The sequence below is a fragment of the Agelaius phoeniceus genome, chromosome 4 (genome assembly GCF_051311805.1).
Source record: "Agelaius phoeniceus isolate bAgePho1 chromosome 4, bAgePho1.hap1, whole genome shotgun sequence".
Classification (NCBI taxonomy): Eukaryota; Metazoa; Chordata; class Aves; order Passeriformes; family Icteridae; genus Agelaius; species Agelaius phoeniceus.
Window position 1 is genome coordinate 26,856,820 of NC_135268.1, and position 14,374 is coordinate 26,871,193.

Below are 14,374 nucleotides of genomic sequence, written 5' to 3' on the forward strand. Positions count from 1 at the left end.
TATGCAAACAGTTTTAAATTCCCTGCTCTTTTAGTTTTTCTCCAAACCAGCAGGAAAGAACTTGATTTGAAACACAAGATTTCATTTTCTCTTGCTTATGGCAGACTTACATTGTTTTAGTCTCCTTCCAATTCACTCTTCAAATTTTCATTTCTTGAGAGTGATTTTTTCTGAAGGTACAAATATGTCTGTTTAGAGAAACAAAATAATAGAATCATAGAATACACTGAGTTGGAATCAGTTTTTTGCCTTTCTCTCTCTTTTCCCCATTCTTTCTTCTCAATAGGCCAACCCAAACCCCTCAGCTTAGGGCTCTGAACCTGCCTGCAGCACCAGTGAAGGAGCTGCTGGCAGCACACAGAGCTGGACATCCACCTCTGCAAGGCTGAGCCCTCTCCAGCTCCTGGTGTTCCTCAGTCCAGTCTGGCCCTGGAGTGATGGATGGGGGCTGCCAGCAGCACAGCCCAGTCCCTCTCCTGGGGCTGAGCCCTCTTTCAGCAGGATGCTCAGCCCTGCTGTGCCCAGCCCCTTGGAGAGCTGTTGCTGCCAGCCAGGAGTCTCCCAGCTGAACCAGGCTTGTTTTTTAACAGGGCCTCACGTGTAACCCTAGAAAGTGCTTGTCAGCCCTCTCCTTGCTCACAGCATTTCGTGCCTCACACTTTCCTTCAGGGTGTTTCCAACTCCTTGTCACTGGTGGGAGGTGCAGCTGCATCACTTCAAGGGGCTGTTTACCAGACACCACGGGGCACTCTAGAGGAAAATCATGAAAATTTGATTTTTATAGCTCAAGAGCAGGTCTGTCCAACTAAAGCCTGATGGTAAGAGAGGACAAGGACATGCAAATGTACATTCAATGTGACATGGGGTTTACTTCCTGTACTCCTTTTGGTTGCCACGGATCTTTGCAAAGCAGAAAGGAGATGGATCAGGCCTGAAGGTACCATCCTGGTGTAACAGGTCCAATCTGGTTAACAGGAATTACCCACTTACAGCAGGTCTATACCAGCACAAGGATATTCAGCCTGCTGCTGCCTGTATTTCATATGATCTATAGATACACATTATATGCAGTTAATCGTGCTTACAAGAGCTTCATATTCATTACTCAGTGATATACAAAATATATGTCTTCATCTATTAAATCTTCCCTATCTGGAATTATTCCCCAGGGTACAATAGATAGTGAGTCAGCAGGCACAGATTTAATTATCAGTTTTTACTGTAAAATGATGATGTTTATTGATATCACTATCAGACAAATGAAGCAGATGCTAATCTGAGGTTAAGCTCCAGGAGGCGCCTAGCAGTCTGACCAAAGGGACTGATGTTCATCAGATAATAAAAGAGGAGACCTCCCTCCCTCCCTCCTCCCTCCAGAAGCCTGCACAGAGCTCACAGATATACAGTCTCCTGCAAATTCCTCCTAGCACAATTTCCAACTTCCTCTAACAAGCACTTGCCCCTCATTGCAAAGCATTCAGCCAGCTCTAGCAGACAGTTTAACCCAGCATCTTATTTTGCTTGCACAAGACCTTTGTGGCTGGATTTGATTTATTTTTTCCCCAGTATATCCTAAAGGGTGATGCCAGAGAAGTTGGAAACAGAAGTGAAGTGGTGACAAAGCTTCTGTGACATCACAGTTGTGAGCAGAGCCTGTCACTGATGCCCATCACACCAATGCCTGCCTTAAGTAAATCCATAGCAAGGTAAAACAGAGCTCCCAAGTTCAAATAGTACAATGTAATGGAAAAGGACCTTCTGTGGGGAAGGACAGGCTGACAAACAGCAGATTTCCATGGGTCTCAGAATGCCATCACTTTCTAGCGTTGAGTGCAATAATGTGACAGCCTATAAACTAATGAAAAATATGCTGGCAGCTGACACTCCCCAAAATATATTGATTTTTATTATTGGAACTTGCAAAATGACTGGTGAGCTGGTGCAAATGATCATTTTATAGGTATTTCAGTGGTACACTTCTTTCCTAGCAAGAACATATCTGTCAGCTTCAGTGAGAGATAAAACAAACCTCACATGATATCTTTTCTACACAGACATTCGTGCTGCATCCTACAGCAACCCCATAATTTTTATTTTTACCATTTGTGGATCAGCAAGGGAATTATTTGGCCATACCCTAATGGCCTAATTGCATTCAGATCTTTCTGTTTTGCTTTCAGATCCTACCCTGTTGCATTCAGATCTTTCTGTTCTGCTTTCAGCCCAGAAAAGGCATGGTCCAGCCTCATGCCCTGCCTGCCACAGCAGCTGGGTGATCTCCCTCTGGCCCTGGCTTTGGCTGACATGGACAAGTCTCTGGGCACAGGACTGCAGGCTTTGCAGGCTTTGCAGGCTTTGCACCAGAGCTGGTTATCTTGAGAGGTACAAACAAGAGACTCAGAAATAAAACACCTCATTGACCAACATCAAAGAGCAGTTGAGTGGTGAACCTGGAACCAGAACAGAGAGTTGCTGGATCACATTGATTCATGCAGTCCCTTAGGTCATTTTTGCACTGTTAAAGTCAGAAAGAGTTTGACAGAATGTGAAGATCCTCTCCTTGAGGTCCTGCTCTTAACACCATCCCAGCTTGATATCTGGTTGCAGGACCCTCAAAAAGTTGACAGTGGTATATGTTTAAGTTGATGTAAAAGGGTTGCTTTAAATTACTAGGAAGAGAGACTTAATACCCTAGAGACTAGCAGAGTTTATGAGATGGGGGAGCAATGATACTTTTTTTCAATTAAAAAGATAAAAAAAGGAGAGAGACCAACCTCTGGAATTTTAACATATGAGAAAAGATCATTTGCAAAAGAGTCACACTCAATCTCTGTGCCTAGCTGAAAGGAATTTGTGGTTTCATTTCAGGCCCTTTTGGACTGTTTTTCATGTCAAAATTACATGTTTGCTGTACTTTTTCATTCTTCCAAGACTTACTGAAACAAAGGAAACATTTGAATGAGATTTGAGACAACTTCTTTCTCACCTGTCAGAAAGGTAATCCCCAACCTTCAGATAAATGTGGGCATGTGGTTTCCAGTATTCTCACTCCATATGTCTTCACAAACACCAAATAGATCTAGAGTAAAAGGACAGGTTTTCCCCCCGCAGATCAAAAGGTTAAAGTGATGGACCTCGCCCAGGATGATCCAGACTTTCTTCCAAATAATGCCTTCATTTTCACTCCCTATAGAAATACAGAGTCCCTGGCACAGAAATTAGGAGAAAGATTGAAGGCACCAACCCATCCCAACTACTGACCTCAGCCACATCAGCAATTACTGGAACAAAAGCATTATGCCCAATTTAGGAATTGATCCCTACAGGTGAACCACTGCAATATTTTGACCACTGTAACTCTGAAATGAGGTAGATACTAAATTGTTGTTGTTTTGTCCTGACTCTCATCCCTAAAGAAAAATGGTGCTTAATGTTTTGTGTCAGCTCTCTTCCTCCAGCATTTTGGAGTAAGCACTATACACTAAACACTATAGCTCTAACATCTCCTGCTCACATGAAACCTTGTGGGTTTGAAATCTGCCTTCATGTGCTCATGTTCCCACTGGATTTGGGGAAATATCCATGAAAGCAGAGGGACGGACTCTGGCAAAAAAGCAAAAAGAAAAGGTGGACATAGAAAGCCATGCTTGCACCACACCACACCTCCATCCCCAGTTAAAGGGAAGCTTAGTCTTCACTCCTGGAATTTTTGCTTGTAGAGCTGTTACAGTCACAAATCACATCTCTTGGCACTCTGGCCACTGTTTATACAGTAGGTCCAGCCCTTGCCTTACCCCAGAGGCCAAAATTTCCTGTGCTATAAAATATAACACAGGGTTAAAACCTAGTGACAAGCTCAGGCAGCCTGGATGCAACCAAAGCCTCCTTGTTTCCAGTGTGAGCTCTTGGCTCTGGCACTGGCATGGACAGGCCAGGCAGGGAAAGCAGCAGCTGGATTGACAGCTGCCCAGCTGGCTCCACCACTCTCTGGCTGGGAGTGCATCCCTCAATACCTTTGCTTTTATTGCTACATGGCTGCACAGGCTGCCAGAACAAAAAAATAGTGGGAGAAAAATAAAGGGGGAAAAAAATGCTTTATATGGGATTTTTTCATTGGAGAAAGATGTGGATGTGCAACTAGTTCTTTCCAAGAAGGCAAACACTGAGCTGGACAAGACTTTATTTGAAACCCCATTAAAACACCAATACAACATTGAGCATGCAATACAGGAAAGGCTGTATGACACACTGTGGTGTTTCTCTCTGACATGAATGGACAGAAATTATACATAATGCAAATCCCTAAATGCTGACAGACATTTGCAAGAATGTTTACATTTATTTTTCATAGGCCAAAGAAATCAATCTCTTAGGATATCCCATGAGAGACTGCATTTGGCCCTGAAATACTGTCCTGGGAGAGTGATTTCTGTCTTCCATCTGACACATTTTACAGAGGGTATCAGCCTAGGGATTTGCACCTCAGCCGTGTCATGAGCAAAGAACTGCAATTGTTTCAATATGCTACACTGGGACATTTAAACATTGATATTGTGAGGCTCTACAATTCCCATTAGATTTGGTGTAAAGCACACATTTATGAAACAAAATATTTCTGTACTCACCCATAAAACTCTATGTTATAACAGTATTGAACATCTGGTTTGAATCAGAAGTCAGGAAATTCACTGTTCTAACTGGAACTCCAACCTTTCTTAAACTCATTGTGCTCAACTTCTGCAATTCAGATGTGAACAGGTTCTTTAAAAGTCTCACTGCCCCTACTGAAAGATAAGCACTGCAGGCATAAGGGTTTGGAATTAAATGACATTATCAGGGTCATTTCTGCTTTCTGGGTCTTTCTGAAGGAGCAGCTTGAACAGTGCTAGTAGTAAAGCAGAACAAAAAGACCACACAGAACATCATTGCTAACAGTCTACACAACGGGTTTATGTTGTGAAGCAGGCACATTTGAAGTCAACTTTCAAATCGAAACTCTATCTGAAAATGGTTTATTACTTTTAAAGATTCTGCTTAAATTAATTTAATGCTTCCTTTCTCTGAAATCTCATTAGGGAGTTTGCCAATAAAATACAATCGGGATTGAGAACAAAAATAATCTTTTTTTAATGAAAATATATTCTAAATAATTTTGTTCATGAGTGAATCAAAAATCCATAGATGGAAAGGAAATAAATGAGACCAATGCCCATAAATGAAGTGATGGAAATAATGTTGGACAAAGAGTTTTGACTGCACCATTTAATAATTTTCAATTGATCGGCTTTTCTAGTGAATAAATGAATTTTCATTTATGGGGTTTTTGTAAGTGTTCTGCAATATATCTGGTATTGTCTCATTCATTTCAGTCCTTGTTCTTGAGGTTTTCTCATCTCCTACAACTAAGTCATGATGTCAGCTACAAGTTTGGTTAAAAATTGGGCCCCAAAACCCTTCCTAAGAAAATAAATGGAGCATCTAAGTGTAGTTGAACCTTCAAAGGTTCCTTTCAGCTGTGATGCTACACATTCACATAACTCTTCTCTGAAGCTTAGCCAAACTCTTGTGATCTGCAAAGTTCTGCGAGAAAAAACTTTTCAAAAAAGCCTGAAGGGGCCAAAAAAAACCCTGCAAACCCCCCCTGAACATCTTGGAAGCTGCAGGACTGGAGCTGTGACTGGAAATCTTGCAGAGAATTAGCCAGCCTCTCCATTTTTTTGATTATAGATATTTATCAAGAGGGAGATGCTACCTCAAGCTCTCTATCACTTCTCAATCCAGCAGCCAAAAAGGCAAATCGTACCCTCACAATTATATTTACTTCTTAGAGTTTTAAAGAAATATGTATCATGCTGCTCAGAGCACTGGTAGTTGGATGCTGCTTTCACCTAACATCTGAAACACTGAAGCAATTCACTGCTGTGCCCCTTTCATCTGATAGGACAGAAAATAGTAGGGTACACATTTAAACTAACTCACAGTGTGGTAATGTAAAGATGGGAACACACAAACATACAGAAGAGCCTCAAAACATTGTACTAGAAATGGTAGTTTCACAAATGGAGATAACAGGAAAGACCTGTAAAGAAAAGTTTACATTAATTTATGTCACATTAGATATGATCTAGGTTTGCCTCAGGAAAGGCTGTTCTGATTAACCACTGCCTTTAACTACTGTTTCTTCATCCCCTCTGTCTCTTGGAGAGCATTTACAGAATAAAAAAGACTCCTATTAATTTTTATGATGAGGAGATTCAAAACCTGCCCGCCATTGTTATTTGTTTCCAGTCCTTGTGGGCATTTATTTGGCTTTTATGTTTTTGGAGAAGCACACTGTGGACTCCTGTTATCTGTGCACAGCATGCAGGATAAATGTAAATACTTAGTAGTGTACCAAATGTGACCCTTTGATTTTGCAGATGGGAAGCAGAGGAATACTACCCAAGTTACTAAGCTATCTAAATGTAAGGCTGAATGACCTGTAACAGAACAATAGGTGGTGAAAAAAAAGTAACAAAAACCAAACCAGAAGAAAAAATACACATTAAACTGGAAAAAGGTGAAATGTGAAATCTATCCCTTTTCTATAAACACATGTGGAAAGAATAACACCTAGCCGTTTTTATTCTTGGCTTCCCCCCGCCACCTCCTTTACATTCCAAGAGAAGATCTGCCAACTTTTGGCCATATCCCTTTCTGTGCTGTTGTTTGCCAGTATTAGTGCACTCTAGCACACATTCTTTCCTAAGACTTCAAACTGGAGCCATTTGTTAGGTCCAACTGTTTGAAGGACCCAGCCTCCCTTCCCTCCTGTGCCTGGAGCAGGCTGGGTGGTTCCCAGGCATGCACATCCCCCCTTTCCCAAGGCTGACGAGCCTGGCTTTGGCTGGGACCTCAACTGAAAGGGCTCCTGGACCAGCCTCCACAGAGTGTCACTGGAGACCAGAAATGCCTTGTGTCACTGGAGACCAGAAAACCTCTCCCCAACACATCCAAGTGCTCCTAATGCTCCCTTTGTCCCAAAGGATACACTGAGGCAAGCATACCTGTGCTCTGCTTGTTGAAGCTGCTCATGCAGGCCTCCAGGAGTTCTGCTCTGTAAAGCATTTGGAAAATCTTAGATCTGGGTCTGCTTAGCATTACATATATAAACAGAGGGTGGATTCACCTCTGCACTGCAGTTTAGCACAGTTTTAAGATTTGAGTTGGACTCTAAGGCTCTAAACAAAGGGCTGAGTTTTTACCAAGAGAAATTAATTAACATAATTTAAAATAAAATATTGAGTAGTTAGGGTGTACAGTACTCTCTCTTTGCACATAATAATGTGAGAAAGGGGTAAGACTCAAATCCCATGTAAAATTGTGCCAACACAAGATTTCCAAAGCTTCATCCACTTCAAACAGGTTTTAGTGTGTCCATGGAGAAGAAGGAAATATAAATCTCAATCAGCTTGATTCCAACCACACTGATTTGAATGTTAGCTTTGTTTATAAGAGTAGCCCTTCTGTTGGAATTTCTTTAAAGGATAAAAAACCCAAAACAGCTATCATACCAAGAGCTATTACAATATAGGCAATAATTCTTGTGTCCTGCTTTCTCTCCCTCCCTCCCCCCATCCCTCCCCTCTCTTTCTTCCTCTCTTTCTCTCCCTCTCACAATTTTTTTTCTTCTAGTGGAGAGGAAGCTTGCAAGGACCTGCTGAGTTGTTTGTCTGCTGTCATCCCTTGAGCAGTGGAGCAAGGAACAGATCCAAGAGCTCCTGAGTGCCCACAACCACTCTCTAAGGTAGCAGCATCCTCAGCCACACAGCCCTGGATTTGCATTTTGAGGGAACATTATACGGGATGCAGAAGAAGAGTAGTGAAACACTGGCTGGACAAAGACTTTAGGTTTGGTTTATTTTTACATTCAGCCACAAGGCAAGATCCAGATCCAGCTGCCTCAGCATTTGGTAGTGTTCAGCTCTAGGGTCAAGATTGCCTCTCCATTATGAAAGTGGGCCCAGGGTGTGTTTTGATGTACTTCCTACAATTCCTACAGATTATTAGGTATGAGAAAAGAGAAAAGAACTATTATTATTACAACATACAACAAGAAGTAGGGGGTGTTTTGTTATATATCTCTGTCTGCTGAAGGTGGTGTTTAGCACATTTCTGTGTTTAGGCCAACAAAACTCTCTTAGAGGTAAAAAAAACCATTGTATAGTGATTAAAGACATTGACAACTCCCAAAAAAATGGACAGTTAATACCATGTTTAGGTTCTCATTTAAGAGATTTTGCAGAGAAGAGTGTTACTTAAAACTAACTGCTGTTGACCATTGGAGAAATGAGGAAAGATACTATAATCTTATGCAATCCCAGTTTTGGTCTGTTCCCTTGACCTGGATTAACCTTTTTCCTTTTATCTGTATTTTAATTCCAAACACCTCGCTTAAATGCAACTGTATCCAGGTCTCAGCTAAAAGCTTTAATGAGCAACACTAGGGTCAGCGGAAATGTTTGAACTTTATTATTATTTCATACAAATGCTGTAGGGATCCCTGAATCTCCCACAGTTATTAGTTATTTTGGTCTCCAGTGAGATGTTCAGCATCTGGCTGCATTAGTTTATTGATTTCTTTTTTTAAATGGTTGTCTTTCAAGAGCCATTTAAAATACATGTTTCTTCTTCTTAACATACTTACACTGAACAAAGGCTGCACGGAACCGGGTCCTACTTTCTTTTGTAAAGAAGAAGTAAACAGCAAAATGGTCTTTATAATCTTAATGTAAATATTTCTATTTCTTTCTTTAGTGAAGAAATTATAAATTTATACATAGCACACTTCCAGCACTTCTACTACATTATGGTTAACTGCTCTTAATAGACTCATGAAATATCAACTGTGCATTCTTTCAATTTATTACATCACAATCAAATGTGTTATTTTGTGCAATCAATATTAACAAAGATCATGTCCATTTGAGTGTGCACTCTGTTTTATAGACTGAATGTAACACATAAATCTTGTTGTCTTTAGTCAATAGAGATCCCAGAGCAGCTAATTGTTTTATAAATTATTAAGGATTCTTTTCATTTTCTGCATCCTACTAATACCCAGGGAATTTATTACTGGACCAGCACTCCAGCTGTTCTGTGTCCAGTGTCTGCTCATATAAAAGTGAGTAATTCCCTTACATGGTGTCTTTTGACTTTCTTTTATAATCAATCCAAATTGGTTTGGATAAAGACCACATGGATGAGGTCAATATTGCAACGTGGATTGAAAACTGGCTGTCAGACAGGATCCCAAAAACCACAGTGAGCATACAGTGAGGATCAGGCTGGTAGGGACAGATTAGGGACAACAAGACTATCTCTGAACTGAAGCTCCAGCAATGTGTGTGGTATAAAACTGGGCACTTGGAAAGGTAACAGTGTATGCAGCAGTGAGTGTGAGCAAAAACAGTTCTAGGACTCAGATGTTCTTAAAACTACTCTTGGAGATGATATCCCAACTTCTTACCTGGAAAAAAGACAGTTGCCAGACTACAGGGTCTTGATCTATGAAGTCTAGATATTCCTTTCAGGCTTTGGGCTAGCTTCAGCTTGAACCTAAAATAATGGAAGAGCCACAACCGTCCTCTCCAAAGACAAAGTGGGCAAGCAGAAGATATTTTGGTTGTAGCACCTACAAGTGTTAACCTTGAGGAGGAAGAGGTGACAGCGGCCACAGACCCACTATAAAAGGATCCACTACTTCTGCATCTTTATACATGATTCTTGCAGCAGTTGCCTCAAAAGTCAGGTTCCAAAGTCTTGGAGTTGCAGGGTGTAAAGGATGCCTAGGTCTGGTTAGGAGGGATTAAGACTTTCCATGGGTCTGAACCTAGTCCACCTCGGTACTGAGGAGTGTCTGAAAGTTAATCCCATGATGAATGGTCTTCAAAAGTTAGCTGGTTCTGGTCCACATCAAAATCGGCATTAAACAGCAGTCTCAATAAAAGATCAGAGAAACATAAGCCAAATTAGGCTATCATCCTTGCAGATTGTGTTTGGGGTGCATTCCTGGCCTCTGGGGGAGGCTTCTAATGCCACTAACTTCTTTCCTTTTCACATGCACAGAGATAAAGATGGCCAGTTATCAGAGAGTGAAGCAATAACACCAAGCGTGTCCTGAAGACTAATGGAACGCTGTAGGCATTACCCTGAAGTAACATGAGATAAAATTACTCTCAATATGACAAAAACACGATATGTATTGAGAAGGAATAGGCTTCCCCTAACTAATCCCATTCTGAATAACTTTTCACTTTTTCCATAGTTTTTTTTTTTTTTTTTTTTTTTGGTGGGGGGTGGTGGGGAGGTGCAGGGGGGAGGTTTTCATTCTGGAAGAGATCAGCAAGATGAAAAAATTTTGCCTGAACAGATAAACCTCTGCAAAGCTGCAAGGAACTGAAAAAGAGATGTAAAAGTAGATGTGTCATGCAGTTGTATGGCTAGGAACCATTGCATCCTCTGTGTCCCTTATGAATGAACATGAGTCATTCCTCACTTGCTTACAGTGAAAATATAGCTTTAGAGGATTGAAATGCTAATTTCAATAAGGTCAAAATTTACTGAACGAAACAAAGTCACTTTACTCTTTAAAATGACCTATGGTTTTCTCACTTTGGACTTGTCAAGCTTTTCACCCAATGTGTTTCTGAATTCCTCTTTTACAGCTTAATATAACACAGGGTAATTTCATTTTAAAACGTCAGAGTACACCAGTAGGATTTAAGATCAATGCTAAGTTTGTTAGGTACACAGAAATTCTAATAATTTTAAAAAGCATTTTTGACAACAGAAGTTTAACCAAAAAAACTGAGCAACCTCCAGGATTCAACTATTTTACTTCAACCAATAAGCATGTAAATCCTGAACAGAACATCTTGGCAACAAATTAAAAAACATATCCTGAAGCCATGGATAATATTTCCAGATTAATAAGTAGCAACATTCCTAAGAGTAATTTAGATGTGAACAAAAAGTATTACATGGATTTTATTGGTTTATGGGAAGATATAAATAAAATATAAATGAAAACTTACCATATTCAAGGTGGAATCAAGGTGTGATCTGCAGCAGATAATCCTCATTAGCATAGATTCTCTGGCTGGAGAATAAGAAACCCATGATACCTGCACTTGCTGCACCAGCACAGTATAGACTGTGGCTGTATGAAACCAGAGGAGCTTTCAGCTTACCTGATGGGAGTCAGCTGAAACCAGAATTGTGCACTCTCATCTCTTAAAACAAGAGGGACACCAAGGATTTTTGTCTGGTATTTTTTAAAATTTTATTTTATAAATCAATAACTTTATAAACATACAAATAAACCAAATATATTATATTTGTGTTGAAATATCATTTCAAGTTTTTACACTAAAGATTATTTTGAGTTTAGAGCTGAGTTTAGGAAACATTTAAAACTCCAAACACTCTAATTACAAAACCATATCAGCTTGGTTTCCCTATCTTATTCTATTAAGAATATTATCAAATTTAAACTCAGATCCTTGGAAGGAAAGCAAAATAAAAAAAAATACCCAGGATAGAATAGCAAACTAATTTTTAAGGAGTCTGAAACATCTTTATTCAGGCAAGATTCAAAGTTACAAATCTTTATTTCTTTTGACTGGGGAAACTTCCAATGAAAAGTTGACTGTCACTCGACACAACACTTGCATTTTAAGCACACAAACATACTTCACCAGAGAAACTCAAAGTGCAAGGATCAAAGTCTTTTTACTGGGAAGATCTCATGGGAACAAAATGCTTTTTTGGACTGGGGCCTTTAGACCTGGACTCTCTTCACATTAAAATACAAAAGATCAGTAACTGAAAGACCAGGGAATCCAAACTAGATGCTTTGAACAATGTTAGTGAAATTAAACAATACCAAACTTAAAATCAAATCTATCAAATCCTAATGATTCAACACAGTTGTTGCCTGCTCCTGAGCACAGTTTAGTATGCCAACACCTCTCAACTATTTCTCTTTCTGTGGAAGTACCCTTGATACCATTCACACAAGAGAATGAGTCTTCACTGCTAGTAGTTCCTACTAAGCTTTGGAAATGAGTATTTTACAAGTTTGTTCTGAATCCAGAGTTGGTGTGGTTAGAAAACAGACTCAACAATTCAAAATCACTTTAGAAGTTAAATAAGTGACAACCCTCTACAAAACCAGGACTCAGTGTCATTATTGTTTCAACAACATAAAACAAAACTGACTTCACAAAGTTACTCCAGTGTGTAACTATTTTGGATAAGAGGTAAAAGCCTTTCATTACTCTTTTCCTTATTGGCCTACAGAGCTGGTAAAAAAAAAAAAAATTACAACATTCCCTACCTTTCTGGCAGGATTCAAAAAGAACCCAGAAAAGCAGAATAGTAAACACAGAAATTAGTAATATTTGCCACTATTATCCATCTTATGAATTACAAGGAGCATTAGTGGTGGGCACCATAGCAGAGTTTAAAGGTTACAACAGCAGGCTTCAAAAATGGAGGACTGAGAGATCCCCCACAAATAATAAAATCATTATTAGTAATTCAGCTGATGTTCAGGCATCTTCCAAAACATTATGAAAACAGCCTTAGGAAGTCAGGACAAGTTGGTGAAAGTCACTTGATATCACAGAATGCTCTGAGTTGGAAGGGACCCACAGGGATCATCAAGTCCAACTCTGAAGTGAAAGGCCCATATAGGGATTGAACCCCCAACCTTGGTGCTACCAGCACCAGGCTCTCACCTACTGACCTCATCTCTGTGTACTACAGAGCTTTGCAAGAAGCAAATAACCTGATAGGTGTTAGAAATCCAGTTACGAGAAAAAAATGGTTCAGTTTTCCAATTGTTCCCTCAGATTCCACAGGCAGCACAAATCAGTTGAGTGGAAGTCAGTCCAAACTGAGGTGGCTTTTTTGTGTTTTTGTCCCACTCCTCCGGGTCTTTTGGAACAGCAACTGGACTTCTGTCCTCACACTGAGTCCCATATAATGGACGAGGTTTTGGTGCCAGGCATACCTTGTAAGACAAGGACAGCTCCAGCACATGCCTCTCCACAGGGCCGAAATCAGACACAAACGCACTTCCTCAGCCCAGAAATAATCCTGTTATGCTCTGAAGGACCAGTGTAGGCTGGGAAAAAAATGGAGGAATCACCTTTCCCCTCAAATGCTGCCCATGATTAATAACATATGCCTGCAAACCATCCTCCAGTACACAAAATCTGAGAAATTCAAGATCCTATTTGGTGCTTGCTAGACACAAGAACATCTCAGGTGGAATCCAAGAAGTTGCACTGGTCTTTCAGCAGCACTGGGGAGAGGCATATAGTGTCTATAAAAATCTTTTAATAGTAAGAATATTTTGAACTAATTTTTCTGCTATATCCTCCATTCCTGTTTCTCTGCAGCTGTCCTTGTGTACCATTTTCTAGGCAGTTTCTAAACTCTGTGTGTGTAAAGATCACTACTTGCAACAAGCTCCCTTAGAAATACTTATCACTGATAAATCACCCACTTGACTCTCTTCCTCCCAGTGACCTTTTAGCAGGCAGTTAGTTGGCAGTGAGTACTCTATAAGTGATACTTATAGAGTACTCACGGCCAACATGTTCCTCACGGTAATTCCTCCAAGCAGAGATGACAGGGAAGGAGTGGCAAAAACTCTGTTTTGTTCTGAATAACGGTGGGGTTTTTATAAAGCAGGAAAAAAAAAGAATGTTGTTTCAGTGTTTGTGAGTTCCCATCCTTTGCTGACTTCTTCCTTTTCCCATTCAAACACAGACTGCCTCTAGTCTGGCTGCATCAGCAAGCTGGCTGGGGCAAGGTTGCAAGGCTCCCTTTCTGGCAGGGGATTGGGATGGGTGCTCCAGGGAGCCTGGGGAGGGCCCTTCGCCGCTGCCGTGGACTGGCGCGATTTCTCACCAACAGGACCCTCTTCTCGGTGGCCTTGCTCTTTCTCCTCTTCTGCCAAAGTCTCTGCTGCTTTGTCACATGTTACAGGCTGCTCTTCCTCTGGTGAAAACAGATATGTGTTACTGAAAGCCAGGTGAAAAGATTCACATTCATTTCCTGAAAGAAATGTAGTGGCAACCTTGAGAGAAGAAAGCTGTGAAACAATGCACAGAATCAGGTTCAATACCTGACAGAAGAACAAAAAACCAGGCAAAGTCAAGAACTTGTATCAGATTTTAAGAAATTACTTGTTTTAGGCTAGATTCATGGTTTTCTCTTTTAATACATAACAGAGAAAGGCATGCCAAGACTACCTGCCTGGAAAAATTAAAATCTCTGCTTTAAAGCCAAAAGATCATAGAATTATTTACTGACATGGCAT

General features: G+C 40.4%; 1 protein-coding gene across 3 annotated transcripts in view; it reads right to left on the bottom strand.

The window, feature by feature from the left end:
* Positions 1-11,298: 11,298 nt before the first annotated feature.
* The window catches only part of EGF (epidermal growth factor), a 57,884-nt gene continuing 54,808 nt past the window's right edge, over positions 11,299-14,374 (bottom strand). For 2 of the 3 annotated variants that reach the window (XM_077177159.1, XM_054632809.2), the window contains one exon: positions 11,299-14,052. In XM_077177159.1, the coding sequence (XP_077033274.1) occupies positions 13,829-14,052 (224 nt within the window). In that variant the 3' untranslated portion in view covers positions 11,299-13,828. The remainder of the gene's footprint in view (positions 14,053-14,374) is intronic. The other variant, XM_054632810.2, reaches the window with a different exon arrangement.